At 37.3% G+C, this 27,697-nt stretch overlaps 4 protein-coding genes and 3 non-coding genes across 8 annotated transcripts; 5 read left to right on the plus strand and 2 right to left on the minus strand.

Annotated features, from left to right (window-relative positions):
* The first annotated feature begins 1,137 nt into the window (after positions 1-1,137).
* On the plus strand, positions 1,138-7,188 carry LOC125203555 (cellulose synthase A catalytic subunit 2 [UDP-forming]-like). Its single transcript, XM_048101933.2, has 13 exons — positions 1,138-1,543; positions 1,918-2,113; positions 2,199-2,407; positions 2,508-2,604; positions 2,683-2,857; positions 3,680-3,946; positions 4,025-4,370; positions 4,493-4,756; positions 4,846-5,058; positions 5,142-5,415; positions 5,533-5,729; positions 5,807-6,157; positions 6,244-7,188. Exons 1-13 carry the CDS (start codon positions 1,463-1,465, stop codon positions 6,823-6,825), a joined length of 3,252 nt encoding a protein of 1,083 aa, XP_047957890.1. The 5' UTR covers positions 1,138-1,462; the 3' UTR covers positions 6,826-7,188.
* A 4,923-nt stretch (positions 7,189-12,111) lies between these two features.
* Positions 12,112-14,554, plus strand: COG0212 (NagB/RpiA/CoA transferase-like superfamily protein). Of its 2 annotated transcripts, XM_048102015.2 has the most exons (6): positions 12,115-12,580; positions 12,664-12,754; positions 13,075-13,301; positions 13,457-13,532; positions 13,876-14,001; positions 14,135-14,554. In XM_048102015.2, exons 1-6 carry the CDS (start codon positions 12,185-12,187, stop codon positions 14,281-14,283), a joined length of 1,065 nt encoding a protein of 354 aa, XP_047957972.1. In that variant the 5' UTR covers positions 12,115-12,184; the 3' UTR covers positions 14,284-14,554. The 2 variants fall into 2 exon arrangements, with proteins under 2 accessions (XP_047957976.1, XP_047957972.1); XM_048102019.2 differs by lacking the exon at positions 13,457-13,532 and having other exon boundaries at positions 12,112-12,580.
* On the plus strand, positions 14,527-14,644 carry LOC125208713 (U5 spliceosomal RNA). The gene has a single exon (XR_007174195.2). It is a non-coding gene; the product is annotated as a U5 spliceosomal RNA (small nuclear RNA).
* Positions 14,645-15,172: 528 nt separating this feature from the next.
* On the plus strand, positions 15,173-15,293 carry LOC125208719 (U5 spliceosomal RNA). Its single transcript, XR_007174200.1, has one exon. It is a non-coding gene; the product is annotated as a U5 spliceosomal RNA (small nuclear RNA).
* Positions 15,294-16,270: 977 nt separating this feature from the next.
* LOC125208717 (U5 spliceosomal RNA) lies at positions 16,271-16,388 on the plus strand. The gene has a single exon (XR_007174198.2). It is a non-coding gene; the product is annotated as a U5 spliceosomal RNA (small nuclear RNA).
* Positions 16,389-16,611: 223 nt separating this feature from the next.
* Positions 16,612-20,779, minus strand: LOC125204269 (protein LIKE COV 2-like). The gene is made up of 7 exons (XM_048102869.2): positions 20,532-20,779; positions 18,513-18,565; positions 18,304-18,413; positions 17,950-18,117; positions 17,512-17,609; positions 17,155-17,281; positions 16,612-16,949 (listed from the first exon to the last, which is right to left on the minus strand). The coding sequence occupies exons 1-7, from the start codon at positions 20,688-20,690 to the stop codon at positions 16,846-16,848; spliced, it is 819 nt and encodes a 272-aa protein (XP_047958826.1). The 5' UTR covers positions 20,691-20,779; the 3' UTR covers positions 16,612-16,845.
* A 3,515-nt stretch (positions 20,780-24,294) lies between these two features.
* On the minus strand, positions 24,295-25,839 carry LOC125203265 (putative F-box/LRR-repeat protein At3g42770). The gene is made up of 2 exons (XM_048101577.2): positions 24,915-25,839; positions 24,295-24,641 (listed from the first exon to the last, which is right to left on the minus strand). The coding sequence occupies exons 1-2, from the start codon at positions 25,731-25,733 to the stop codon at positions 24,444-24,446; spliced, it is 1,017 nt and encodes a 338-aa protein (XP_047957534.1). The 5' UTR covers positions 25,734-25,839; the 3' UTR covers positions 24,295-24,443.
* Positions 25,840-27,697: the final 1,858 nt, after the last annotated feature.

A 27,697-nucleotide genomic window follows, 5' to 3' on the forward strand; every position in this document is an offset into this window, starting at 1 on the left:
TTCTTCAATCAATAATTATTTCAGGTTGTCATTTTCGTTCATCCACCAATAAATGTTTCGTTTGCGTTTTTACTATTTTTGTTATAGACTCTACATTCTACTAACTTTACCGCATTAATATTTTATTATAAATGTAACTTTTACTCCCTCTATCCCATGGTAATTGAAACATTTTTTTTAGGCTCTACTAATATTAAACTTTATTAAGATATTCACCGAGAATATCTTAATTGGGATGGACCGAGAATATCTTAATTGGGATGGGTTGGGAAATAATACATGGAACGTCAAGTATGTGATATCTTTGGCCAATTTTACAGTGAAAAATACTAGAATTATATTAGAGTTCATAGTTTTATGGTCCAATAACAAATTAAGCAAAGTTTTCATTTTAAGATATATTTAGTTCTCATACTCTTCTTATTCCAGTCAAAGTGATACATTTCTATTTTGACATAAGAATTTAAGTAAGTGTTCAATAAGTTAAATTTTACTCCTCCACGATAGTTTGATTCATATTCTTTTGATAATCTTCTCATACTTTAATTACAATTTACACCCAACAAAACAGAGGGAGTATTATTGGAGTATGTAATTACACCTATCAAAACAGAGGGAGTATTAACTTGGTATGTCTAAATAGATTAGAGAATTTTTAATCCATTGTAAATGCACTAACAACTTCTTAGTAAAAAAAGTGAATAAAAAAACTCAGTGATACATGTGCCGCCGCCGCCCCACCTCAAAAACCCTCTTTACTTTCCAATTAGTGTTAATTTTAGTCTATAATGATTTTTTAAGTCTAAATGCTTAGTTAATTGAAGTTGATTTAATATTCAATTACACAAAATGAAGTTAATGTTTCCGTTGGAAAGAAATTGATAATGTGCTAGTAATTATTTTCCGGTAATAAACCTAAACTTCACCTTACTACATTATACTCAAACTATTTAACAAATATTTATAAAATTGTAACTTAATTTTTAAAGAAATATTTTCTAAAATTAATTTAGGAAGAAATAGGCAATTGTTGTTTTGTCCTTGTTGGCATTTGCCTCCTCCGATCCACACACCACTATCCCATACAGCTCATTTCAACTCATGGAGAGAGAAAAGAGAGAAGAAGTCCTCCTCCATCATTAACATGGGTATCTCTCAAGAAAAGAATCAAGAAAAACCACACAAAATACCCACCTACCAATTGCTACAATTTTATATTAAACCGACACTTCTCTTCACCGAGTGCCAATGCAATTGCAATAATAGCTTCTCTCTTTAGCTAGGGCGTCTGTTAATCCGTCGTTTTCACCTCATTGTTAATACAAATTGGGTTTATTTAAGTATCAAAACCATAAAATAAATCCCATTTCTTCCTCTCTCGCTTGCGCCAATGGGGCTCGCATTTCTCCTCTCTCTCCATTGATTCAGCCTCTGTTTCCATTTATGAGCTGAATTCTTCGCCATGGACACTAAAGGGAGGCTCGTTGCTGGCTCGCATAACAGGAATGAGTTTGTTCTCATCAATGCTGATGACATTGGAAGAGTAAGATTTGAGTTTTTCATCTTTCTTGAGTTTTTTACTTGTTAAAGATTTGATCTTTTTTGTGGGATTTCAAGGTTTTGACGATTTGAAAACCAACTTCTTTCCTACTTTCATTATAATTGAATGTCTCAGTTTAACAACTTTTTTCCCGATTTAGTTTCTCTTAGCTCTTTTCAGCTTTTCTAGATTTCCGGGCCAGTCCACATTCCTGTCTTTTAGTTTTCACTCAACTGAATTTCTCAGTTTTTTGGGGCTCTCTCCGGATTTTTCTCACTTTTTTACAAATCTGTAATAGTTTCCTGTCAAGTTTTGTGTTTGTTGATTTTAGTAATTTCTTGATCTAGTGCTAATCTGTAGATTTCCCTGTTTGGCAGGTGACTTCCGTGAAGGAGTTGACCGGGCAGATTTGCCAGATTTGTGGAGATGAGATTGAATTCAGTGTAGATGGAGAGCCTTTTGTTGCTTGCAATGAATGTGCATTCCCTGTTTGTAGGCCTTGCTATGAGTATGAGAGAAGAGAGGGCAATCAAGCCTGCCCTCAATGCAAAACTAGATACAAGCGTATTAAAGGTGATTTATTTCTTCTTTTATCACTCATCCTAACTTCTGAATCTAGTTGTTGAAATTAATTTACTCATTTTCTTCAAATTTTCAGGGAGTCCGAGAGTGGATGGGGATGAAGATGAGGATGAGTTTGATGATTTGGAGCACGAATTCGATTACAATGAGTATGAGCAGCACATTGCCGGAGCAGCCTTTTCTTCCCGGGGCATTGGCCGGACTACCTCCGGCATCACCACTCACTCAGAGATGGATCCCGCAGCTGTCAACTCCGAGATCCCTCTCCTCACTTATGGCCAAGAGGTAGTTGTCACATATATTGTGTTTCTTGATCTTTGCATTAGTGTAAGTAAAAATTGACTGCAAGATTCTAATAAAGTTTGCATTTTGATTCTCGATGAAGGATGACACGATCTCAGCCGATAAGCATGCCCTGATTATCCCCCCGTATGGTGGGAAGCGAATCCATCCGATGCCCTCTTCTGATTCATCCATGACATGTGAGTGTTTTGTGGTGTGACTGTTGATGTTTTTTTTTTCTAGTGATGGTTTTCTTGATCTCGAGTTTTGATGTGTAGTTCCACCGCGGCCGATGGATCCGAAGAAGGACTTGGCCGTGTATGGCTACGGCACTGTGGCGTGGAAGGAGAGGATGGAAGAATGGAAGAGGAAGCAGAATGAGAAGCTTCAAGTTGTGAAACATCAAGGAGGAAAAGGGGGTGGAGATGAGCTGGATGATGCTGATTTACCCAAGTAGGTCCATCCTTTACCAATTCTCTGTTTTCTTCCTTTTTCAAGTGCTTCACAGAGTGTCGGTTGTCTCACATTTAATGGCTTTATTTCCTATGCTTTTAATACTTGTAGTGGAATTGCGTACTGTTTGACTTATAGCTTTTGCCATCGCTGCTTTGTAGCCGTTGTAAAAGCTTGTTAAATTTAATGGTATTTAATATTGACCTAAACGTGCTAACTTCTATTATTGATTTAATTGGCTACCTTGCAAAGTAGGTGTTTCTTAGCAAGAAAATGAAATATTGGTTTTATAGTCTATTTATTAGCTGAGAATTTCGGCTGCGGAGGTGAACTTTACAAAACATTGTAAATATTGAGAACACGAACGAGGAATTGGTCATGGATATGATTGAACGGCATTGTTATTATCCATAGGTGTCAGAATGTTGATATAGAGATAGCATGAAATACCGAGTAGTATGTGAAATATGGGACAATGTGGCAGATGAAATTTTAGACGGTTGAGATTAATGAAACTTGAGCTGATGTGGAGGAACTAAGACAGCTAATATAGCTTATGCAACTTACTCGTATGATAATCTTAGAGATAAACGATAAGATTTTTACAGTGTACTTTCCGAAAGCTTAACGTTTCTCCAAAAGTAGTATAAATGAATAAACTCAGCTCCTTTCTTCAATTTTAGATTTGTCAAAACTGCTAATTTCTCAAATCTATCATTGGTATTTGAGCATTTATGTCTTTTCTAAAATATAGAATGTCCTTCCTTTTTAGCTTTTTGTTGTAATTATGTAATCTCAAATCTGTTTTGTCCTTATTGACAGGATGGATGAAGGCCGACAACCACTTTCGAGGAAGATACCGATTCCTTCAAGCAAGATAAGCCCATACAGAATCGTCATTTTGCTGCGTATGGCAATTCTAGGATTGTTCTTTCATTATAGAATCCGTCACCCCGTCAATGATGCATATGGACTGTGGCTAACATCAATTATATGTGAGATATGGTTTGCCATCTCCTGGATCTTCGATCAGTTCCCAAAGTGGTTTCCAATCAAGCGAGAAACGTACCTCGATAGACTCTCGTTAAGGTATACATTTTCTCCTTTTGTTTGCTAAATGCTCCATCACCATCTATCTATCTCTCATGTTCATTCTTCTGCTACCAGGTACGAGAAAGAGGGCAAGCCCTCCGAGCTAGCTCCTATAGACATATTTGTGAGTACGGTGGACCCTTTGAAGGAACCTCCGCTAATTACGGCCAACACCGTTCTTTCTATACTTTCTGTGGATTACCCCATTGACAAGGTTGCCTGCTATGTGTCTGATGATGGTGCCGCAATGCTTACTTTCGAAGCTCTCTCAGAGACGTCTGAGTTCGCTAGGAAGTGGGTCCCGTTCTGTAAAAAGTTCAAAATTGAACCTCGTGCTCCTGAATGGTATTTTGCGCAAAAGGTTGACTATTTGAGAGACAAGGTAGAACCGACATTTGTGAGGGAACGTCGTGCAATGAAGGTATTCAGCCTCTCCTCTATTTCTATCGCGTACCATTTGCATTGCTCTACAAGATGTGTCGAGTTGTGTTATTTTCATTCAAGAAAACGATAAAAACTGGGTTTGAACTTGTTTTGATGCAGAGAGAGTATGAAGAGTTTAAAGTGCGGATAAATGCGCTGGTTGCAATGGCTCAGAAGGTTCCCGAGGAGGGTTGGACGATGCAAGATGGTACTCCATGGCCAGGAAACAATGTCAGGGATCATCCTGGCATGATACAGGTATTCCTTGGTCAAAATGGTGTTCGGGACATTGAAGGTAACGAGCTTCCTCGACTTATATACGTTTCTCGTGAGAAGAGGCCTGGATACGAGCATCACAAGAAAGCCGGTGCCATGAATTCTTTGGTAACTATCTTTCCTGCTTTTTTCCTTTCTTGGAGTTCTGTATACCGACGAGCTATCTAACCCTGAGTCTGCTTCTTTCTAATTTGAAGATACGGGTGTCGGCTGTCATCTCAAATGCTCCTTACCTACTCAATGTTGATTGTGATCACTACATAAATAACAGTAAGGCTCTCAGAGAATCTATGTGTTTCATGATGGATCCGCAAGCGGGCAAGAAAATATGCTACGTGCAGTTCCCTCAAAGGTTTGATGGAATTGATAGGCACGACAGATATTCGAATCGCAACGTTGTCTTCTTCGATGTACGTATCAAAAACCTTTCCCCGTGTCACATCTTCGGAATTGTGGTTTAGATTCATGAATGATTGAATTTATGTTTGTTCAGATAAATATGAAAGGTCTTGATGGGATCCAAGGTCCAATTTATGTCGGAACTGGATGCGTCTTCAGGAGGCAAGCACTTTATGGACATGACGCCCCCAAGAAAGCGAAACCGCCGGGGAAAACATGCAATTGCTGGCCAAAATGGTGCTGCTGCTGCTTTGGATCTAGAAAGAAGACTAAGAAAGGGAAATCAAAGGATGATAAGAAAAAGACGAAGAACAAGGAAGCTTTGACTCAGATCCATGCTCTTGAAAACATTGAGGAAGGAGCTGAAGGTGAGGATGTACCTTAAATGATCTTCTAATTAAGCAGTTATATACCATGCTAATATAAAAAGATTTATATCTTCTTTCTTATAATTTTTTGACATTTTCTCATTTGTTGTGTGGCAGTAATTGGCAGTGAGAAGTCAGCCCTGATGCCCCAAGTAAAACTCGAGAAAAAATTCGGACAATCACCAGTATTCATTGCTTCAGCACTCCTAGAAAACGGTGGGGTCCCTGCAGGAGCAACGTCTGCATCGCTTTTGAAAGAAGCTATTCATGTGATCAGCTGTGGCTACGAAGATAAAACTGAATGGGGAAAAGAGGTACTCACTACGCTCGCTGCTTGAGATCATTTATCTCCCGTGTATAGTTTCTGACCCCGAACGTTATATATTGCTAGGTTGGGTGGATTTATGGTTCGGTTACTGAAGATATCTTGACTGGTTTCAAAATGCATTGCCACGGCTGGCGGTCGGTCTACTGTATGCCTAAAAGACCGGCATTCAAAGGGTCTGCCCCAATCAATCTTTCTGATCGTCTCCACCAAGTTCTCCGATGGGCCTTGGGATCGGTCGAAATTTTATTGAGCAGGCACTGCCCCATTTGGTATGGATACGGATGTGGTCTTAAACCACTGGAGAGATTCTCGTACATTAACTCGGTCGTCTATCCATTGACTTCACTTCCATTGCTTGCTTACTGCGCTTTACCAGCCGTCTGCCTGCTTACTGGCAAATTTATCGTCCCAGAGGTCAGTTATCGTTCCTATGCAAGCGTGATGTTCGATCGTTTTTCAGTCGGATGTTATATCAAGTTGTTTTTTTGTTGTGTCTGCAGATCAGTAACTACGCGAGTATAATCTTTATGGGGATGTTCATATCCATCGCTGTGACTAGCGTGCTGGAGATGCAGTGGGGAGGCGTTGCGATCGATGACCTGTGGAGAAACGAGCAGTTTTGGGTGATCGGAGGCGTCTCATCTCACTTCTTCGCTCTAATCCAAGGTCTCCTCAAAGTTTTGGCCGGTGTCAACACAAACTTCACCGTCACTTCAAAAGCAGCCGACGATGGGGAGTTCTCGGATCTGTACCTCTTCAAGTGGACGTCTCTGCTGATCCCGCCCATGACGCTGATGATCATCAACATCATCGGGGTTGTGGTTGGAGTCTCAGACGCCATCAACAACGGGTACGAGTCGTGGGGGCCTCTCTTCGGGAGGCTCTTCTTCGCCCTATGGGTGATCGTCCATCTGTACCCGTTCCTGAAGGGTTTCATGGGGAGGCAGGACCGCCTCCCGACCATCATTGTGGTGTGGTCGATTCTTTTGGCCTCGATATTCTCGTTGCTGTGGGTTCGTATCAACCCCTTTTTGTCGAGGGATGGCATCGTGTTAGAAGTGTGTGGCTTGGACTGTAATTAGATGATACAAAAGGGTAAAGAAGTTTAGGTGGTGTCGGAGTTCATGTGTAGGAAGAGAAGCTGCGAAATCGAGATCAATGACGGTCCGAGAAGGTCGGAAAACTATGGAAACTGCAGCTCTCCTGTGGCCTGGTGTGTTGCTGTCTGTGTAGATAAAAATGATGCGAGCTCACATACTTTTATTTGTCGTGCAAAGAGTTTTTTTTTCAAAAATTTGTTATGTATTCTTTGTCAATCTTTGGATTAAGTTGTGTTCTGTAAAACAAATAGAACGCTATAATTTATATTTCATTCTCAATAAAAGGCCTGATGCGATAATGTGCTTTCACCTTTTGGAAATGGAAGCGTCAAATATTGTCTATTACTCTCTCCCTCCGTCTCTGAAAATTTGTCACTTATTTTCTTTTTCGTCCGTCTTTAAAAATTTGTCACATTTCACTTTTACTATTTTTGTAGTAGACCCCACATTCTACTTACTCATTCTCACTCACATTTTATTAAAAAACTAATATGCCACTAACTTTTTCAACCCACTTTCTATTACTCCCTCCGTCTCATAAAAGTTGAGACAAAACTTTTGGGCACGGAGATTAAAAATTTATACTCCCTCCGTCCCATAAAAGTTGAGACAAAATTTTTGGTCACGGAGATTAAGAATTTATATTAAATAAATAGGAGAGATGAAAAAAGTAGGAAAGATAAGAGAGAGTAAAGTAAATGATGGAATAAAGTAAGAGTGATTAGATGTTTTGTCTTTTGTTAAAAAGGGAAATGACTCAACTTTATTGGGACGGACTAAAAAGGAATACGACTCAACTTTTATGGGACGGAGGGAGTATTAAATAAATAGAAGAGATGAAAAAAGTAGGAAATATAAGAGAGAGTAAAGTAAATGATGGAATAAAGTAAGAGTAATTAGATGTTTTGTCTTTTGTTATAAAAGGAAATGACTCAATTTTATTGGGACGGACTAAAAAGAAATACGACTCAACTTTTATGGACGGAGAGAATACATATCTTAAAACTCGTGCCGGATCAAATGGTGCCAAATTATTAGTGACAGAGGTAGTACTCAATTTAGCATTTTAGATAACAGACTAGAGCTAAGCAAAATACCTCAAATCAAAATTTAAAATTTGGTTTGATTTTTTGTTTGATATCAGTGTGGTTTAAATTACTGAAAAATTTTGATTTTTCTAACCAGATGTATATAAACAGGAAAACCCAAATTTATCTTTAATATTACGTATCTGGGAGTGATCAATGGCTAACTAATTAGCAATTTTAAACTAAGACTAAATCTTAGTCATTAGATTAGAAGATCTAGTAGTTGAAATAATGTCACATGTATTATATTTTTAATTAAAAAAATTAATAAATAAAATTAGAGGGTATTAATGTCAATTTCCTTTCATTAAAATCATCTTAAAATTTTAAATTTACGTAACTCTCTCGATTTAAATTATTTTTTCACAAAAAATATATCAAATTAAAGATAATTTTATAAGGATTCCAACGAGATCTCAATTGCATATGTTCCGACGACGTTCGGATGATGAAATTTGATATTTTTTATTTTAGTTTTCGTAAATGTTGATAACCAGATTTTTATCAACAAATACATCAAAAAACTCAATAAAACTATGAAAAAATCTCAATAAAACCATGCAAAAATCTCAATAAATATATGTTGATATTTTCTTGTACTAGTGTTGATATTCTTAAGTCAGATTGTTGATATTTGTAATATACTATGTTGATATAAAAAAACACTCACGAAAATTATCATATGATAACATAATGACAATATTACCCTTTTGTTGATATTTTGTCTACTATTTATTGAGATTCGTAAGATTTAATCTCATCCACTCATTTTAAAATTTAAATATAAGCATTAGAATATGACTCTATATATCCCTTTCATTACCTTAAAATAGGACTACCTATCTGATAGGGCCCTCGATCTAGCAAATCTTGCCAAAGATCATCCTCAATATTCCTTTCTTGATTTTAGCATATATCTTAGTTTAGTTATTTATCTTTAGATATTTTGTATATCTTTTGTAATCTTTTATTCTAATTATGTTTCTTGATTAGCAAGACACATGTTAGGGTTTAGAATTCTATATAATAGAATTCTATCGTATTTTCATTCATTGAGAATTAAGAAATAAAATACTTCTTTTCTCATTCTTGTTCCAAAACCCTAGAACTTCAATTAGGTGTGTTTATCATATTTTCCAATCAATATCTGCCGTACGCGTGCTCTTTTTGCATCGATAGAACCTCACGTTCTATCAATTGGTGCTTTCTTGATTTACTCTTCTCCCACCACATATTCTCTCTACAACATCAGTCATGAACATCCATTTTGCCAACCATGACGATAAGTTCTTGACACACGGGCTCGAGCAGGAGTCCTTCGCACGACAACATGATGCGCTGAATCGAAGGCTCGATGAAACCTTAGCCAAACTTGCAGTTGCCGGCTTTATGGCGCCAAAGGAGCCGCCTGACCCTCCACCTGGAGTGACCGTGGAACGAGGATGGCAGCTACCGCCATCGCTTACGCAGGCACCGCCCGGCGTAGCACCTGCAGCCTTGCCTCGCCTACGAGTCGATCCTCCTCGTTTCGACGGACAGAATGCAGCCGAGTGGATTCGTCATATGCAGTATTATTACAACTACTACTATACCCCTCTATCCAATCGGTTGTACCTTACTCAATACTTGTTTGATCATCCGACGTCAGAATGGATGGCACGCTGGACGGATAATAATGTCGGAAAAGGTTGGGACGATTTTCTATTGGCAGTCTACCACCGCTTTGCTCCAGAATTAACCAAGGATGAGGTTTCACATATTGTTGATGATGATCAGTGGGTTGATCAACCTCCAATTATGGAATCACCCAAATATATTATTTCTAATGGAATTGGTTTTGAAACAATCAATTGCTATGAGAATTCGGAAACTATTACAGAGGAGGTATTTGCTTCAGCATTCTTTGAGGAGTCAAGTTCTTGTGTGATGCAGCAATGCGCCGCCTCCCAATCGACAATCCCAACGTCACTACTGTCCGAGATCAGGCAGCCATATCGTGAGTTTCCAGTTGATCGAGCCGCGGCTACACAAGATGTTGAAGTCGCGAACTCGAAGCAGGTGATCAACGAGTCGATAGCCGAAGACATTGGGACGAGCCCAATTCTTTCGCTCATCAATGTTCCCAACAACGGCGTCGTTCTTAATGATGATGTTACTCTTGATATTTCGAGAAACGTTGTCATTCTTCACCCGAGATCAGTGATGCAAGTGTTCGTCCCTCCAGATCATCACATGGCGTCATGCCCACTGCCCGAGGATCAACATAATCCCTCATCCAAGTTCGGTGATGTTATTGAAGCTAAAGTGGGAGGTATGGTGGTCTCTATTTTATTTGACTCTGGGCAGCCTGCACAAATATATGCTTTTCTTGCTATCAAATCTGCTCAAATGGATCCACATTCTGTAGCAAACTCTACACCATCTTATGGTGATTATTATATGGAGTCACATCTGCAGAAGCAAGCTTTGCTTTGTGTTGTAGATCGGGATTTGTTCAGATTTAACCAGCCACTCACCTCTGATGGCCGTTCGATCCCGCCTCACAATGTTGTGACATGTTTGGACAGCAGCTGTAGTATTCTCTTATATTTGATGGGTTCCTATCACGGGGATAGCGAATGGAGTTGTGATACTCTTCGATTTGGTGGAGACGACGGAGCTCGCATATTTGACCCGGGAGTTTTCAAGGGGGTTGAAACCATCGTTACATATAGTGTTGTCGAATCTAGGGTGGGTGGATGCTTCTCATTGCGGTGTCACGGTGCTTGATGCGGAGAGGGTTGCTATGTTCCGGATATTATTGTACACCATGGTTGCGAATCAATCATTTGTCAAGATAAGAGTGTTTGACTTTGCTAAATTTGGTGAGGTATTTGCGGCTGTTGAGATGTTCAAGAAGTTGGCTTATAAGCAAGATGATGAAATGGTGGCAATTGTGCTTATCACAAAGGATGGATCAGAGTGGGCAGCTTTCACAACCCCTGCCACACACTCCGGCATTGCTATGAATATCCAAATCACGCCATTCATGTTCCTAATTCATGATCCACCTTGAGGGCAAGGTGGTTTTCAACGGCGGGAGAGTTGATAGGGCCCTCGATCTAGCAAATCTCGCCAAAGATCATCCTCAATATTCCTTTCTTGATTTTAGCATATATCTTATTTTAGTTATTTATCTTTAGATATTTTGCATATCTTTTGTAATCTTTTATTCTAATTATGTTTCTTGATTAGCAAGACACATGTTAGGGTTTAGAATTCTATATAATAGAATTCTATCGTATTTTCATTCATTGAGAATTAAGAAATAAAATACTTCTTTTCTCATTCTTGTTCCAAAACCCTAGAACTTCAATTAGGTGTGTTTATCATATTTTCCAATCAATCTATGTCGTACGCGTGCTCTTTTTGCATCGATAGAACCTCACGTTCTATCACTATCATAGCAAACGGGAACCAGTTACCTAGGATGATAATTACAAACTTTTAAAACGATATAAGTTTTAATATAAAATTGATAGAGTAAAATAGATAAAAGGAGTGAAAAATGAGTAAGAAAGAAGTTTCCTGAAATGGAAAGAGTTTTCATTTTTAGGATACGAGAGGGAGCATATATTATAGGAGTATCTAAAACAGTATCTATGTGTAATACAAATATTTTTAGAAAAATATTGTTTGAATTTCGATTTTTTTTATGTTTTGAGATATTTCTGTGCAACCTCGATTTTTTGTTATTATTATAGTTTGGATATCAGGTTTCGGACTTTGGAGTATATTTGTGCAATTTTTTTTTTCTTAAGATTGTTTTTGAAGTTCGGATTTCGAATAGTGTGGTTAAATTTGATTTTAATTTTCACTAAACTCTGATTTTTTTTTATTTGATTTAGCGGTGTGATTAATTGCTAACTTTCTTAAGTTGCTAAGTTGCTAACTCATCAACACAGTGTATTAAAAATGTTAACACAATGACATTAAAATGTCAACACATAATTTTATTGAACTTCAATATAATGTGTTGATATTATGTGTTGACATTTTAATGTCACCGTATTGACATTTTTAATACATTATATTGATGAATTAGTAAAGTTAGCAATATAATGCACCATGTTTCATGATATAATACGTCTGCATGAACATCTCGAAACAGTCGAAAAGAAATAAAGGGTGAAAACGCGACTTCTTCAGATGACAACGCAACATCATCCAACACTGCGAAAACTGCCGCGTCACTTCCTAACCGCCATTTTTGTATGGATGCGCAATTGCTCAAGCTTTCTCACGCATTTCCGCTGCCAATCAAATGGATTCCTGCTACTTCCAAACCACTCCTTAATCTCCCTTCAATTCCCCAACCAAAACCCCCCTTTCCCCCGCCGTTTTCGAGAAATCTCACCGCGACGGCCGCCCGCCGCAGCGACGCCACTTTCGACGAGGCAGCCTACGAGGCGGAGCGGCTGCGCTTGGATGCCGCCGCCCGGGACTCCATGGCCGAGCAATCCGCAATCGAAGGCGACCCCAAGGCATGGAAGTGGGTTATCAGGAAACGGATTTGGGACTTGATGGAGGCCCGGAATATAGCTCAATTCCCCCGCCCCGTTCACCACCGCATCCCCAATTTCACCGGCGCCGCCGTTGCTGCTCAAAAAGTACTCAATTCAATTCTGATCCTATTGTAATTTTTCTAAAAATTGATAAATTATGACTGATTTCTTCTTCTCGATTGTGGCAGTTGAGTGAATTGCAGGTGTTTAAAGAGGCGAAATGTGTGAAAGTTAATCCAGATACGCCCCAAAAACAAGTCCGATTCCTCACACTTAATGGTAGCTGTTGCTTAATTTTACAAATGAAGATGTGATGTTTCAAAAGCTTATAAGTTGCAGGAGCTTTTTCTAGCTATTATAAATTGTTTAAGAGCTTATTTTACTAATCCATTTTACTGTAGTAAGCAATGGATTAACCTATTCTATTTCTATCTGTCTAGGTTAATTCGGGAAAGTAAACGTTGCGTAGGCTTTATCTGTTGGCTTAGATAAGATTTTACGTTTTGATATAAGTATCGGCGTAGTCAGGCTTGCATTATGCACAAAACATTTATCGAGTTTGGATGGTTGTCGTGCTTACTATTTGTGTCTGCGGGCAGGTGGCAAAAAGCTTTTGACTCCACAGCCACGTCTGAGGACCGGATTCTTTTCTGTTCTTGAGTACTCAATGTTGAGTCCTGACACTATTAAGGAGGCATGCACATCTGTCGGAGTTGCCAAGTATGGCAAGCCGATAGGGCTGGAGGAAAAGATAAAAGTGGACTTAATCGTTGTTGGTTCTGTTGCTGTAGACCCAAAGACCGGGGCAAGACTTGGCAAGGGTGAGGTATAAGATGCTATCTTTTTTTGCATATGTTTCTGGAAATGGGCCGTACCCTTAAATGTTCCGTGGAATGATAGTCCTTAATCGATCCCTATACGTGATTTGTCTTGTTTGTAAACATTGGCTGCAGTTGGAGTTATGGTAATTATTTAATGCAGGGATTTGCTGAACTTGAATATGGTATGCTACGTTACATGGGTTCCATTGATGACTCGACACCAATTGTCACATCTGGTCTGTTCTCTGTGGCTTTTCCTTAAGTGTTCTCAAATCCACACAACAATTAATTAATTTTTCTCTTGATATAGATTCAATAGATTGCTTCTATATCGTCTCTATGTTAATTACTTATCTTAGTTCACAGCCTTTCGAATTAATACAGTCATACGTAGATATGAATCCATTTATTCACTTTTGAGCAATAGGGACTAATGAACATTGTTACTGAGGTTCAACACTACATTGATATTCACAATCTTCCTCTTATAATAGTTTATACTTTTCCATTGTGAATGACTCAACGACCTTAATGTTTTTTCCGATTTCATCTGATCATCCATTTCATTTACATATAAAGTGCACGATGAGCAATTGGTGGATGACATACCCATCGACAAACTACTGGTCCATGATGTACCCGTCGACATCATATGCACTCCGACACGAGTTATCTTCACCAACACCTCAATTCCAAAACCTCAAGGTCAGTTCCATCTGTTAATATTTTCTCCAATTTTCATGTTCAAAAGAACCTGCAAATGCAATGCTATTGGTTAGCTAAGATTGTTCTGTTGCATTATCGTGGAAGAAAACGACCGGATTTCTGTTGCTCGTAGGAATATACTGGGACAAATTATCTCCAGAAAAGCTTGGTCAAATTAAAATACTAAGGGAGCTAAAGAGAAAAATTGAACGCGAAACTGGGGAAAAGCTTCCCACTGGCCCCTCTGAGAAGTTACCCCCTACAGCGCGAAGGAAACGCTGATGCTTCAAAAGCTTGCGCCTGCATTAGCTTATGTGCCTTGGTTTATCCATGTAAACACTTGCTTCCTCTCCTGTGTAAAGAATAGTTTAGTTTACGAGTGAGACAATTCATATTGATGTTGATTTTGAATTAATTCATAAATCAGAAGAATGAGTGGCAAGTCCCACATCGAAGAGAGTAGGAAGCTGTATAGCGTGGGATTGTGCTACAAAATAAGAACTGAATTCCTAATTATAACAATGCAGCCGCGCGTTGAGCCCATTGCGAACTATTCTTTCGCCTTTTACTAAAGAATACCGTGTGCTCATTGCTATTCAAGCGGCATTCACTTCTTTTTGGAGGGTTGTCTATTTGGCAACCCAATCTATTGTAGTTCAATTTCCTTTTATTTATTTCCTACAATCAATTGTATCAATTTCCTTTTATTTATTTCCTACAATCAATTGTAGTTCAATTTCCTTTTATTTATTTCTTACTAGCAAACAAAAAATAAGTCGAAATCGAGGCTATAATCAACTACACTCTAAACTGTGAACTTTGATCCCGTGGTTATTTTATGCACGAGAGATATTTGGCCAAGGTATACAACATGGAGTCCATGGACCTTCGGATATGACCCCTTTGTTAGTTGCCCGTCATGGGGGCCAGCACCGCTACTAAACATTTTTAGAATTGCTACTGTTATTTCCGGGAGGATGTTACTGAAGCACGACGTGCAGTGCAATCCGTAGAGTCTAGCAAAGCCTCACTTTTACTAAAAGAAAAGAAAGAAATAAAGTGGAAGAACAAAGAGAGCATTCCCAATCCCACACCAAAGAGAGGTAGGATGATGCATCGCATCGGATGTACTATTATAAAATGAGAACTGAATTCTAAAGTTTTAATCATGCAGCCGTGTATCGAGCACGTAGCAAACTATTCTTTCGCCTTTTACTAAAGAATACCGTGTGCTCGTTGCTATTTAAGCGGCATACACCTATTTTTGGAGAGGGTTGTCTATTTGACATCCCAACTAATGCAAGTTTAATACTTTTTTTTTTGGTAAAGTTCAGTACTTTTTTTAATTGTCACTTAGTGTTTTTTTATCTTTAATTTTCTAGTTATTACACATTGCAGAAACAAATCACCGATTAACTTAAGGTTTAAGATAATAAATTCGTAAGTACAATAGTTATCTGAGACTAAATTATTTTACTAAATTGCTTGAATTGACTTTTCTATACTATCAAATAGGGATATGAATTTAAAATTGTAGACTTATATTCTTAAACAATATTTGAATTTGTAATGATTACTATTCCAAACTTTATTAATTCTATAATTTGAAGTTCAATCCTAAACATGAAATTCGAAAAAAAAAGTTCAATCCGGTCCTAAACAATAGAAATTGTGGTCTTCTTTATTCCCTATTTTTAATTCTAATACTAACAATAATCACATTACGTTTGTGTATCATAATCAAACCAACATTTCGTCTAGAGGACATAAGGTTGAATTAAGATATAATCCAATCATGTTGTTTTCAGTCTGTCTTCTTCATAGACTTTGCTTCTTGTCATATCTTAACAGTGTCTCCAGTCACACTCTCAATATATTTTTTTACCATCTAAAACTACAATGAGTATTACTTAAAGCTCATGACAAAGGAACTTTGACCCCGTAGTTATTTTATGGCACGAGAGCAAATATTCGGCCAAGGGAATACGACATGGACCTTCAGATACGACCCCATTGTTCGTTGCCCGTCATGAGGCCATCACCGGCCACTAAACATTACTAGAATTACTACCATTTTTGCCGGGAGAATGTTCTCAACTTATATACTGAAGCACGATACTCATCAAACCGTAATGTGCAATCCATAAAGTGTATCAAAACCTCATTTTTACTAATAGAGAGGCCAGTCCCACATGGAAGAGAGGTAGGATGGTTGTATAGCATATACAATATTACAAAAGAAGAACCGAATTCATGTTTAAAATTATGCAGCCGCGCGTTGAGCACATAGCAAACTATTCTTTCGCCTTTTACTAAAGAATACTGTGTGCTCTTCGCTATAAAAGCGGCATACCCTTTTTTTTGGAGGGTTGTTTGTTCAACACCCAATCAATTCTAGTTTAATTTTGTTTTGTTTAAATTTAATCTTCATGGAAAGAATTGAACCTATCGATTAACTTAATATTATCAGTGATAAGATAACATCAAAATTAATGAAAAAGGTTTATAATACATACGTGACTGTAGTCTTTCAGGCTTCATGTTTATAAGAGAAGCAACATGAATGTAGTTTTGTACAGAATTAGATGAGAAAGTTTAAATTGCAAACTATTTGGAACGAAAATTTGATTTTCCTTTGTACAAAATCAAAAGAATATAGGTCAGAATAGGTATACATTTTTGTCGACATAGTGAACTGATCAGGCCTAGATATATATGCGAAATAGGTTGCATTTCTACACCAAGAAAGACTAGCTATGAGAAGATGAATTCCCTATTGTTATCAGAGGAAAAAACAAATTAAATTACGCCCACATTTGCAGAGAAACATGCAGCAATGTGTTGCTATATCATCATTCTACCAGGAGGGATCCGGACATTCTGACGTGCAAGCTCTTCAACGGGAGAAATGACCTGAGGCATTGACATCCCCACCGAGACAATGATCTCTGAAACAAAAAGGGAAATGGATTCAGGACAGCAGCTAGAGTGAAGATCGGGTATTAGAATTAGCTTAGCAGACATAAATTTGTTCTAAATTTGATGTTACAAGATCACAAAAATCATCAATTAGCTTAGCAGACAAATGTTTGTAGTAAATTTGATGTTACAATTCATCTTTTTCTTTCAAAACATGAAAGGTACCCTGCTTACCTATGCCCTCTCGGATAGACAAGTTTGGCCGAATGATGTCTTTTGAGCTAACTAGAAATATGTCCCCGATGTATAAATGATTTGTTGGTACGTACACAGAGCAAAGTTCTTCATCCCCATTATCTCTCTGCCATGAAAAACAAAATTCAAAGGCAAATCATGTAAGTGATACGGATATAATTTATGCAAATTAATTTACCAATAAGGCCTATCTTGTCAACAATGTCAAGTTGTAAAATATGGACCACTATCATACATTTTTTGATGCCGCAGAAATACAAGTTGTGACTTATTTAGGAGTCACGAACTTACAGCTTAGTTTTAGAGAATACTTAAAAGAGAACATATTTCACGAACCTGAAGAACTACAGATGATGTAATAAAGCCAAAAGCATATTCTCCAACACGAGGATGGCGAATAATAGCAACCTCCTTGAAAGCAGTTGTATTCTGATCTGTAATTTTATACACAATAAAAATCAACAACAAAATCCTGTGTTAAGAGGAGACCTGCGTATACCTTGGCATTTGGTTATGCAGGACGAAAGATACTAGTAGATGTTCGCATCCGCAAAGATATTACAGTAAACAGCACACAGCACACTCAGGGTCAAGCTCATTATTTTTGGATTTTTTTTATTTATGAGAGTAAAAGAAAGTGATATCTAACAGTATAAGATTGTCTGAGATTAAAACATAGCTTTACCAGCTAACTATTAAGGAGACTTTAGTCAAGCAGTTACTTAAAATGACGCTTATTGACAACAATACATGAACATGGAAAATGACAATTACCTGGTGAGATTGCAGAACTAATTTGCTTCGATGCTGAATATATATGTCTTACAAAGGGCATTCGCTTTATAAACCATTCTCCTATCAAGAAAACAGTGGAACCCAACCATGACGAAGCAAACATACCAACAAAGAAAATAAAGATTATTGATGTGATGAATCCAAGGCCTGCACCAGATATAAAGGAAAAATCAGCCATAAACACATTGAATTTGAGAAGCAATCCACATGTTTTGAGACTAATGGATCGATGAGTTATGGTCCGCATAAAAAATGTTGTGTTATCGGTCAATCAGGACCACGGATTTATACACTCTTAAGAGCTTCTAATAGTAATACGACCAAAGAACTTACCAAATATTTCAATGCCAAGCCTCTCATATATAGGGCTGAAGAAACCATCAACGAACTGGATAAACCACCAAGTGATAAAAAATGTAACAGCAACTGGAAATAAAACCACACTGCAATATAAATTTTCATTAGAAAGGGAAGAAAAGAAAAAAAGAACGGAATAAGATGGTAAACAGTATGCATCACTATATTGGAGCCAGAGTCATTACCATCCAGTCATGAACTTCTTGGAAACCCAACTCTGAAGAACAGCATAGCAAGCCTGATAAAGCACATACATCAGGGTGACTTGACCTTATAACAACACAAGTCCTAGCTATTTACCAAAAGAATTCAACAGAAAATGAATAGGCTTTGTTAATCCAACCCAAACTTTATACTCCCTCCATCCACGAAATATAGTCTCATTTTGCCATTCGGGATGTCCACAAAAAGTAGTCCCATTTCTAAAAATGGAAAGTTTCTCTTTCATACTTTACCTGCCTTTTCTCCTCTCTCTCTTACTTTACCCACTTTTTCTCCTTCTATCTCCTTACCAATTTCTCATTAAAACCATCGCCGTCCACAAATGAGATTATTTTTTGTGGACAGAGGGAGTAAATCATACTCTTATTCTGGGGATGTCATAAGTATGGAGACTCCTCATCATTTGGTATTGGTACTTCACCTCAGAACTTAATTGGGTAATTGTTATTTTCAAGAAAACATTTGAATATATTTATTCCTTACAGAATTAAGATTTTTAATTAAAAACCGTTTTAATCAAAATCAAATCATGCAGCAACACGTATGTAATAAGAAGATTCCTTAATCCTTACACAGTTGTAGCCAAACCAAACCACTTGAAACACAGGGGGGGACAGAATATAGTATGTCAGGAAAGAATTCACTCATTATCACTGTAGTTAGCAAGATGCCAAGAATCATAACTTAAAATATACTAAGACTTTAAGCATTTTGCAGCAATCAAGATCCAAGTGTCCAACAGCTGGATAGTAAGGGGAACATTTCATGGGTTTTATAGATTTTACCCCTACATTTTGCTTCTATATGGATACAACATACACATAATGACATAATTAGTAGAGGTGCCTCAAAGTGACATGCAGGAGTTTGGGTTGTTCCTTTTCTATGTCCTCTAGTTCGATTTTTTTCTTTTTCACACAGGTTTGGGTGGATACACAATCTTAAAAAATCATATGGCATATTCTTTGTTTCAGAAATAATTCATGCAACTGGTACTGAACTAGTGACCTTGTCCTAGGCTCATTTTAGGCTCCAACTACTACATCAACGTACAACAAGTGCAGAATTAGATTCAATAGACAAGAATCACTAAAGAACTACTACCATTCTTTACTGTTCTTTCTTAGGAATAATTCATCTGCTAATGTCACTGTCACCTATTCTGATAAGTTCACTAAAGGTTGAAAACACAGAAGATATAAAAACTTGTAAATAAAGAAGAAGCAGAAAGGAAGCCGACATGCCAACTCTTCCACTTTGAATCTCCAAAAGGGACTTTCCTTTTGAATGCATCTTATTTTCCATAATCAACAGTCAACTCCAATACGACAACATCCCAATATTATGATCCAACATACAAATGAAATCTTTAAGAGCCCAATCCGTTTAACAATGTAATATCCACACACAATCCAGCACCATCATGTGGCTCAACGGGAATCACCAATCATTAAATGCTAGACCAGGATATTACATTATAGAATTACGTATAGTTCGTTCTCCTCCATTGTTCCGTTTTTATTTACAAGACATTTTCCTTTTATAATCCATATTATGGTTAAACTTCAACAAAATCACAAACATGATCTATTCTTATATACTAATACAAATCCTAGCTTGATAGTGGTTAATTAGTGGACAAAAGTAGACTTTACAAGACTATATCATCGCTCACTGGATCAAAGTAATTAGCTGCAAGTATCCAAGTCCATCAATGCCACAAAGACATACTAAATTCTCAAGCATTTTGAGTATGCATTAACATCATTACATAATTGGAATTCAATTTTTATCCTCTCAGAATTTAACTGATCTAATCAACCAATATCCGACTCCAATTCACGCAAACACCTAAAGTAACTAACAACAATGCACAAGTAAACAACAGAAAGCAGCGATAACAGTAAAACCCCCAAATAACTCAAATATTCTTCAAAAAATCAATCAATTGAAAAATGTGAATAATGGAAAGGTGATCTGACCTTGCGCGTGGAGGAATTGTTGGGGGAGTGGGGCGGGGATTTGACGGGATCTTCAACGTCGTCGTTTGGGCGGGTCGGCGAATTCAACAACCCTGAGGCCGTAGAGTCCTTCTTCCCCCGATTGCTGCTGCTCTCCGCCGCCATTAGTTCCACTCTCATTGGCCGGCAGAGTTGAAATTGAGAGAATTACAGTATTGGAGAGTGGATTTTGGGGAATTGCGTCAATTTCGTAGATTTTGTAATTCACTTTTTCTCCATACAAGCCCCAACACATTTGGATATTTCAAATTCACCCCTCAATGTTCACAACCCATCAATATATATACTCAAATTCTTCTATAATAGTATTAATTTACTACTGTAGTAGTAACTTTTTGTATTAAGAAAAGTTAATTCCTTCGAGAATAATTATTCTAGTTTGTCATATCGATCCCTCCGTAATTAACAATCTCGATTCACTTTTACTATAAATTGAAATTAGATTTTATATCCCTCTAATTTATCTCGTTCATATTTTATTACTATAAAATTAGTGTATAAAAATGAGATCCATGTACCACAATCTTGTTTTCACTTATTTCTTGAAACTCGTATCATTATCTTTTTTTCACTTATTTCTTAAAACTCATGTCAAGTTCGGTGACTCTTAGTCACAGACGAAAAAAGTATTAAACAACTTTTGTTTTTCAGTGCTTTCCATGCTGTTAGTTGTTATATAAAAGTTCAAATGTATTGAATATATAATTTTGTTCAATTGGCCAGGAAAAAAAAAAAAAAAAAAAAAGTTCAGAAACGCAATTCTTACATCAACGAGGCATTTAATGATATAATTAATGCGAGTTGCAAATTTGGATTTGACTAAATAATCCAGCGCTATGTGCATTGAATTTTGAGGTACTAATTGCATTATTGTAGTTTAAATGAATGTTTAGTAATGTGGATTAGTTCAGAAAGATAAAAATAGTACTCCTACTTTTTTTTGTCTTATAAAAAAGTTCATTTTAATCAGTTTTTTACATTTTACAAACATATATATTTTCAATTTTTGGACACTTCACCACACATTTAACAATTTCTTAAATATTCATGACATCAAGTAATGAATTATTTTGTGTGACGCGGGAAGGAGTATAAATTATTTTCTTATATATCTACTCAAATGATTGAGAATTACTCCCTCCATTCCTTCATAGTTGAGTCATTTTTCCATTTCGAGAAGTTCCCTCATAGTTGAGTCATTTTCATTTATAGTAACTTTTTCCTCTTTCTTACTTTACTTTCTCTTACTTTATTCTCTCTACTTTATTCACTTTTTACTTTATTCTCTCTACCTTTTTCTCTTTCTTACTTTTTTATCTATTTATTTAACACACTCAACATTCATTTCTTAAACTCCGTGCCGAAAAGTTCCGTCTCAACTATGAGGGAACGGAGGGAATATGTCACATGTAAAAGTCCTTTACAATTCATATCATCTGAATATATTTTGACATTTGTAAATCACTTTTTCTCTATACATGCCCCAATAGATTCGGATATTACAAATTCACCGCTCATCACAAAATTCATAACCATCAAAAAAAACATATTCAAAATATCTTTAATCTGAAAATTTGATCGGGACTAAATTGAAATTTAAATGTATTGAATGTATATTGCTGCAATCAAATGGCCACAAAAAGTTAAAATAAAAATTTCTTTCCTACTTACTGATATACTCCATTTGTCAACAAAAAATAGTCCCAACTATCTTTAAGAAAAATTCTCATATAAATAGAAAGTTTCTCTCAAATATTTTACCAACTTTTAACTTTGCATACTTTTTCACTTTCTCTCTCATATTTTATCATTTTCTCTCTTACTCTGTCAATTTTTCATTAAAATCAGTGAAATGAAAGAAGCACAACACAAAGCTCACTAACATGATAGTTCTCACAAGTCACGAGGTCAAGCCACATGGTCTCTGTGAAGTTATGCCCGTGCAAATCACGTTTGAGTATTGAGCTAAGAATTGGGAGTCGTTGGAGCTCGAGGAGAAGAGCAAGAAGGGAGCTCGATTAATGGGCTAAAACTAGCCATTTGAAGATATCGGTTATAACTGATTTTCAGCTGGAGAGTTAGTTAGATTCAACTTGTAGTCTCTCATATATTAGCTCAATGATTCATTGTTTTATAGAGCAGAGAACAAAATTGACCTAATCTCATACAAAAATAATGTATAAAATCGATCATACAAATTGACCTAATCTCGTACAAAATTGACAATAGATGATCTTAAATCATTTATGTATGCAAGCATCATACAAATTGAAAATAAATGACACAATTACAGATCTCGCGTGGAATACATTTATTTTCTCATATTTTTACTCAAATTTATGATATCAATATGGAGTATTAATTTCATAATATTCTTCTTGTTAGAGAACATGATATATAAAAGGAGGGCCACAAGTAAAGGGGTTGGTGTTAACTCAAAAAACTTTTAAAATGACATGTGAAAAACAACTAGGTGAGGAATTGGTGGTTGAAGATGTAAAATGTGTGAAAATTGAAGATGGAAGTTGCACCCAAGAAAAGAACAAAATTGAGATTGGTAAATTTTTTATTGTGGTAATATTATCTAAATAAAAACAATTTTATGTGAACTACTACAATACTATAACTAATTCCATTTATATTTGCAAAAGAAGCATCATTGGAAGGACCTAGTGCAGAGACAAAAGAAATACTCCTACTACAAAAAAGGAAAATGAGTACTATTAAAGTATTCAATCCATATTTTTCCAAGATTCCAGATGATGATGGAAAAGAGCTTGGTTGTGAGTATATATATATTCATTTAATTTATTCTATCAGTTTTGTTGATAATGATAGCAAAATTTACTTGTGTTCTTTTATATAGCTAAGAGATCAACAAAGCGTGTGTGTAGAAAAATTGGCATTCCAAGATGGCCAAACATAGATAGCAGACATCCTCGCATCGATGAGGAGACAAAGGAGTTGATTACAAAAGTGAAATATGAAAAATACTACTAGCAATTTATAAAATTGAATCATGTCTCAAGTTGGGAATGAGTAAGCTTTTAGAAGAAGTTGCCAAGTTGGGCACTTTCACATTGAAATATAAAGATGAAGACAACAATCATATCTCCTATCCAGTGATACTGATTTGCAACTGTCCAAAGAGTCAAACAGCCATCGGCATCACTTGTATCTACTTCTTAGTATGTTTAGATTAGACTTTTCTAATTATTTTTTATACTTATCATTTATTCCTATAGATAATCCTAGTCCTAATTGTTAGAAAAGGCAAAGATATTAGCTTGAAACCTAAGAAAGATAGTAGCTTGGTATTCAAAAAGATATCTATACATTTATACATCTATACATATACATATAAGCCAAGTCTTTAGAAAAGCATTTGAAACCCTCCTCCCCAAGCATAACATCAAGTACAGCACTAAACAAATCTTACTAATTCATATGCATAGATTAAAATTCCTCTAAAATCTCAACTATTCCCTAGAGCCTGGATCAGAGGAGCAAAAACAATTACAAAATGCAGAAAAATAACATTCCAACAGAAGAGGAATTTATATTGGAGGGATCCAACCATGCTTTTATACATATTCACATCAATTATAGAATTTTCAACGGATTTACTGAGTTCACAACTTGACACCTTAGGAATAGCCTCAACCATTTTCACCTTAACAAAATAGAAAGAATGAAACAAAGAAATATAAAAACGCCAACGAGATAAAAGATAGTAGTAAGTCATAAATATTTTCTAGCACAAGGTCAATGAAAAAAATAGACAAGAGACTAATATAGTAAATGGTGTATAGATATGGTTTTTCTTTCACCTTCCAGTCAAAAAGATCCATCATCACTTTATAATCTTCGTTGTCACATATTCTTTTCAACCACAGTCACACCATCAGGAAACTCCACCTTCTCAAAATACAAAGTCCCGATTGTCAAATAGTTCATTACACTCTGAAGCACTGTACGAATTTTGTAATGTCCTTTCATCACCTTGAGACATTTGAGGTTCGGGAATGGAGGAGGACTTTGCTCGATTGGACCATCATCCAGTTCAAGAACCTTTTCAATTTCAAACAACCGTTACCATACATATATATAGACATGGTTATAATCAATGTCGAATTAATTTTAATTTTTAGTGCCGAACTGTTGAACCTGTCATTTTTAGTTTGTTTTAGATCATTTTAGACTATTATGATGACCTTCATATTGTCTAAAAATAACCTCTGATTCTGCAGTAAGATTGAGTTTTGCTATATCACAACTCAATATATACATCTAAGCAACAATAGTAGTAAAAGACTAGAAGTAGTGTATGAGAGAGGGATATACCTTGAGAGTGTCTAAAGTCAATGAAACATTGGTAGCATTTCCAAGTTGGTGGAGCATCCGATGCAACTTTTTCACATTGTATCCAATATTATAAATGTCTACATAGACTTGTTCCAACATTGGGAGATTCATCATCGAACATTCCAAAGGTGAAAAACCCTCGAATCGAAACGAGGTAAGCAATGGAGCAGAAATCTCCTCCATACTACGCGAATATTGAAGGATTTCAAGGACTCTAAGCTTCGGAGCCTTTAAAACAAGGCTAGTAAACGGACGACCGCGCAGAGTAAGCTTCTCGAGCCCCGGGAGGCCGGCAAACGTCTCCATCCCGGTGTCATCATCGAAGGTCGAATGGGCTTCGAGAAAAAGGGTTTTCAAATTCGGTAAAAGAAGCCGCCCGGGTGCACGAGTCACGTTGTTGTTAAACAGCTTGAGCTCGAGCTCGCAAAGCGTCGTGGAGGTGAAAAGCGCGGCGGGAAGCCTCAGATGAGTATTGTAGGCGCGGAGGCGGAGGGATTGAACGCCGTGATTGATGGCGTAGAGCACGCATTTATTCACGAGTTTGAGATTAAATTTGTCGTCGAGTGAGAGGTTGAGGCTGTGGACGGGGGCTGTGGCGTCGCGGTGGGAGAGGAAGTGGGAGACGAAGTCGGAGGAGGCGGCGCTGCTGAGGTGGAGGCGGAGGGAGGGGAGGGAGCGCCACAGGTTTTTCCATCTCTTGGAGAGAAAGGTTGTTTCAAAGGCTTCATAGCTGTCGATAAAGGAGAGGATATGCACAAGAATTTCATCCGGCAATTGGTTGATTCTGTCTTCCTCCATTTTTTGAGAAGATTGATTTTGGATTTGGTGATCAGTTTTGTTTCATTGGTGATTATGTAACAAATTTTTCTTGGGGTCCAATTTTGAATTTTGACTAAAACAGTGTATAATGCAACTACTCCTACTATTTTTTTTATTGACATATGATTTGAGATATGCTTGTTTGGTAGATATATTAAGATAACTTAAATAATTATAAAATTCTAGATAAAGATCTAATAATCTTGTTTGATAACAAAAGATAAAAATTAAGATAAAAATTAAAATGATTTTTCCAAGCTCATCTAATCATACGCCTCTTCTCCTCTCATTTCTCATGTTAGAGCACTTGCAATGGGGACCGATCGATTGATCCCCCCATCGGCTCCCATCGGCCCTCGTTGTGGAGTGGGAGTCGATGGCCACTCATTTCGGCCTCCACGCTGTATCGGCTAGGCCGATTCTTTCATTTTTTTAATTCATTTTGTTACTCTATATATTCCATTCTCCACCAATTATTCATATCTAATCCCATTTTATTTTATCTCACTGCATTTTCCTTCTCTCTAGTCACAATATTTTTAATGTTTTTATCAATATTTTTAGTTTATTTTTTACAGTATTTTTTGTAAATGTAGGATAAGTTTTTTTTAATGAAATTTGTTTTTTTTTTGAGTTGTCTTTATTCTTCCTATTTTATAAAAGTATCATTTTATTTCAGAGAACAATTAAAAGTAAAATATAAAAATAGTGTTGATGTGAAAATGAGATGGGCTTTGGGATAGACTCTCATTGCAGAAAGATAGACTCTAAGATGAATCTGCTGACGTGGCAGAAAAAAATGGAGATAAACTCTAAGATGAGCTCCGTAGATAGGTGACCAACTGACCATTACTGGTGCTCTTACTGCAAGTTGAAGAAAACCAACCAAAATCAGAAAATTCATAAGGAAAAAAGCCCTAATTAAATAATAAACCTCACTGGATCAAATAATAAAGCCCTAACCAACATAAATTCTGACAGTTTTTTAATAAAATATAAGAGCATCTCCAATGCAAATAGGTCAGCCATAGGTCAGCCACTCTCTCTCCCTGCCACGCTAGCAGCACTAAAAATCCACCTGCCACATCAGATTTAGGCCAGCCATAGGCCAGCCGCAATAAAAATAATTCAAAATATACTATATTTACGGAATTAAAATTACGATTAAATTACGGATTAAATTTACGACACAGATACGGGAAAATTAATTTATTTCATTCAAAAAAAGTACAAAGATTTAAAAGCATACATGATTTTTTTTTTAAAAAGGGCTTCCACACACGAGCCCCGCCACTCTCTACTCCTCGACGCCGCCGCCGCTGCCGCCACCCGGGGTATCTGACCCCACGTCGGAACCCCCCATCTGTGCCCTCGCGGTATCCAAATCAACCCGCATGCTCTCGAGCATCGAGTGAAGAAACATCTTCTCCGTGGGGTCAGTGGCGTTCTTCCAATCTTGGAAGACCTTGTACATCTGCTCCCGCGTTTTGTTACGCGAATAGAGAGTGTACTCGAGTGGGGCGGGTGGGAGGGCGGCGGACTGGACCTCATGGGGCGATAGGGGGGATCCTCCCCTCGCAGCCCGTTGCGCTCGCTTCTGTCCAACCGGGCGAGGGCGACCAGCAAATGAAGGAGGGGATGGAAACTCCTCAGCATCCGGGGGGAGGTCGTGGGATCTGCCGCTGCTGCCACTGTAGTCGCCGGTATAGTTCAGCCTCTGCTTCTTCGGCCACCCAGCGTCGCACCCCGCACGGAACTTTTCGGAGTCCTTCAGCAACTCAAAGCATTCCCAGAAGTGGAAATCCTTGTACTTCCCCGCCAAGGGGAACTGACTCTCGGCTATCCTCCGGGCGTCCTCCTCATTCTGCCCACTAGTGAGCTGACGGAGGGCGTTGGCGTACAACGCCGAAAAACGGCCGACCGCGGCCCTGATGCGCTCCCAT

The sequence above is a fragment of the Salvia hispanica genome, chromosome 6, assembly GCF_029641045.1.
Source record: "Salvia hispanica isolate PSC_SH4W2 chromosome 6, Shi_PSC_v1, whole genome shotgun sequence".
Classification (NCBI taxonomy): Eukaryota; Viridiplantae; Streptophyta; class Magnoliopsida; order Lamiales; family Lamiaceae; genus Salvia; species Salvia hispanica.

Bases quoted from the DNA above. Each gene is read 5' to 3' on its own strand.
- LOC125203265 (XM_048101577.2), bottom strand. From the start codon at position 25,733: ATGGAGGAAGACAGAATCAACCAATTGCCGGATGAAATTCTTGTGCAT. The intron at 24,642-24,914 runs GTATATCCCTCT...GAAATTGAAAAG, and splicing joins TGACTTTAGACACTCTCAAG to GTTCTTGAACTGGATGATGG.
- LOC125203555 (XM_048101933.2), top strand. From the start codon at position 1,463: ATGGACACTAAAGGGAGGCTCGTTGCTGGCTCGCATAACAGGAATGAG. The intron at 2,858-3,679 runs GTAGGTCCATCC...CCTTATTGACAG, and splicing joins GATGATGCTGATTTACCCAA to GATGGATGAAGGCCGACAAC. The intron at 5,059-5,141 runs GTACGTATCAAA...ATGTTTGTTCAG, and splicing joins GCAACGTTGTCTTCTTCGAT to ATAAATATGAAAGGTCTTGA.
- LOC125204269 (XM_048102869.2), bottom strand. From the start codon at position 20,690: ATGAGAGTGGAACTAATGGCGGCGGAGAGCAGCAGCAATCGGGGGAAG. The intron at 18,118-18,303 runs GTAAGTTCTTTG...TATCTGGTGCAG, and splicing joins GCTTGGCATTGAAATATTTG to GCCTTGGATTCATCACATCA. The intron at 17,282-17,511 runs GTTCGTGAAATA...TTTTCATGGCAG, and splicing joins CATCATCTGTAGTTCTTCAG to AGAGATAATGGGGATGAAGA.
- COG0212 (XM_048102015.2), top strand. From the start codon at position 12,185: ATGGATGCGCAATTGCTCAAGCTTTCTCACGCATTTCCGCTGCCAATC. The intron at 12,755-13,074 runs GTAGCTGTTGCT...GTCTGCGGGCAG, and splicing joins CCGATTCCTCACACTTAATG to GTGGCAAAAAGCTTTTGACT. The intron at 14,002-14,134 runs GTCAGTTCCATC...TGTTGCTCGTAG, and splicing joins CTCAATTCCAAAACCTCAAG to GAATATACTGGGACAAATTA.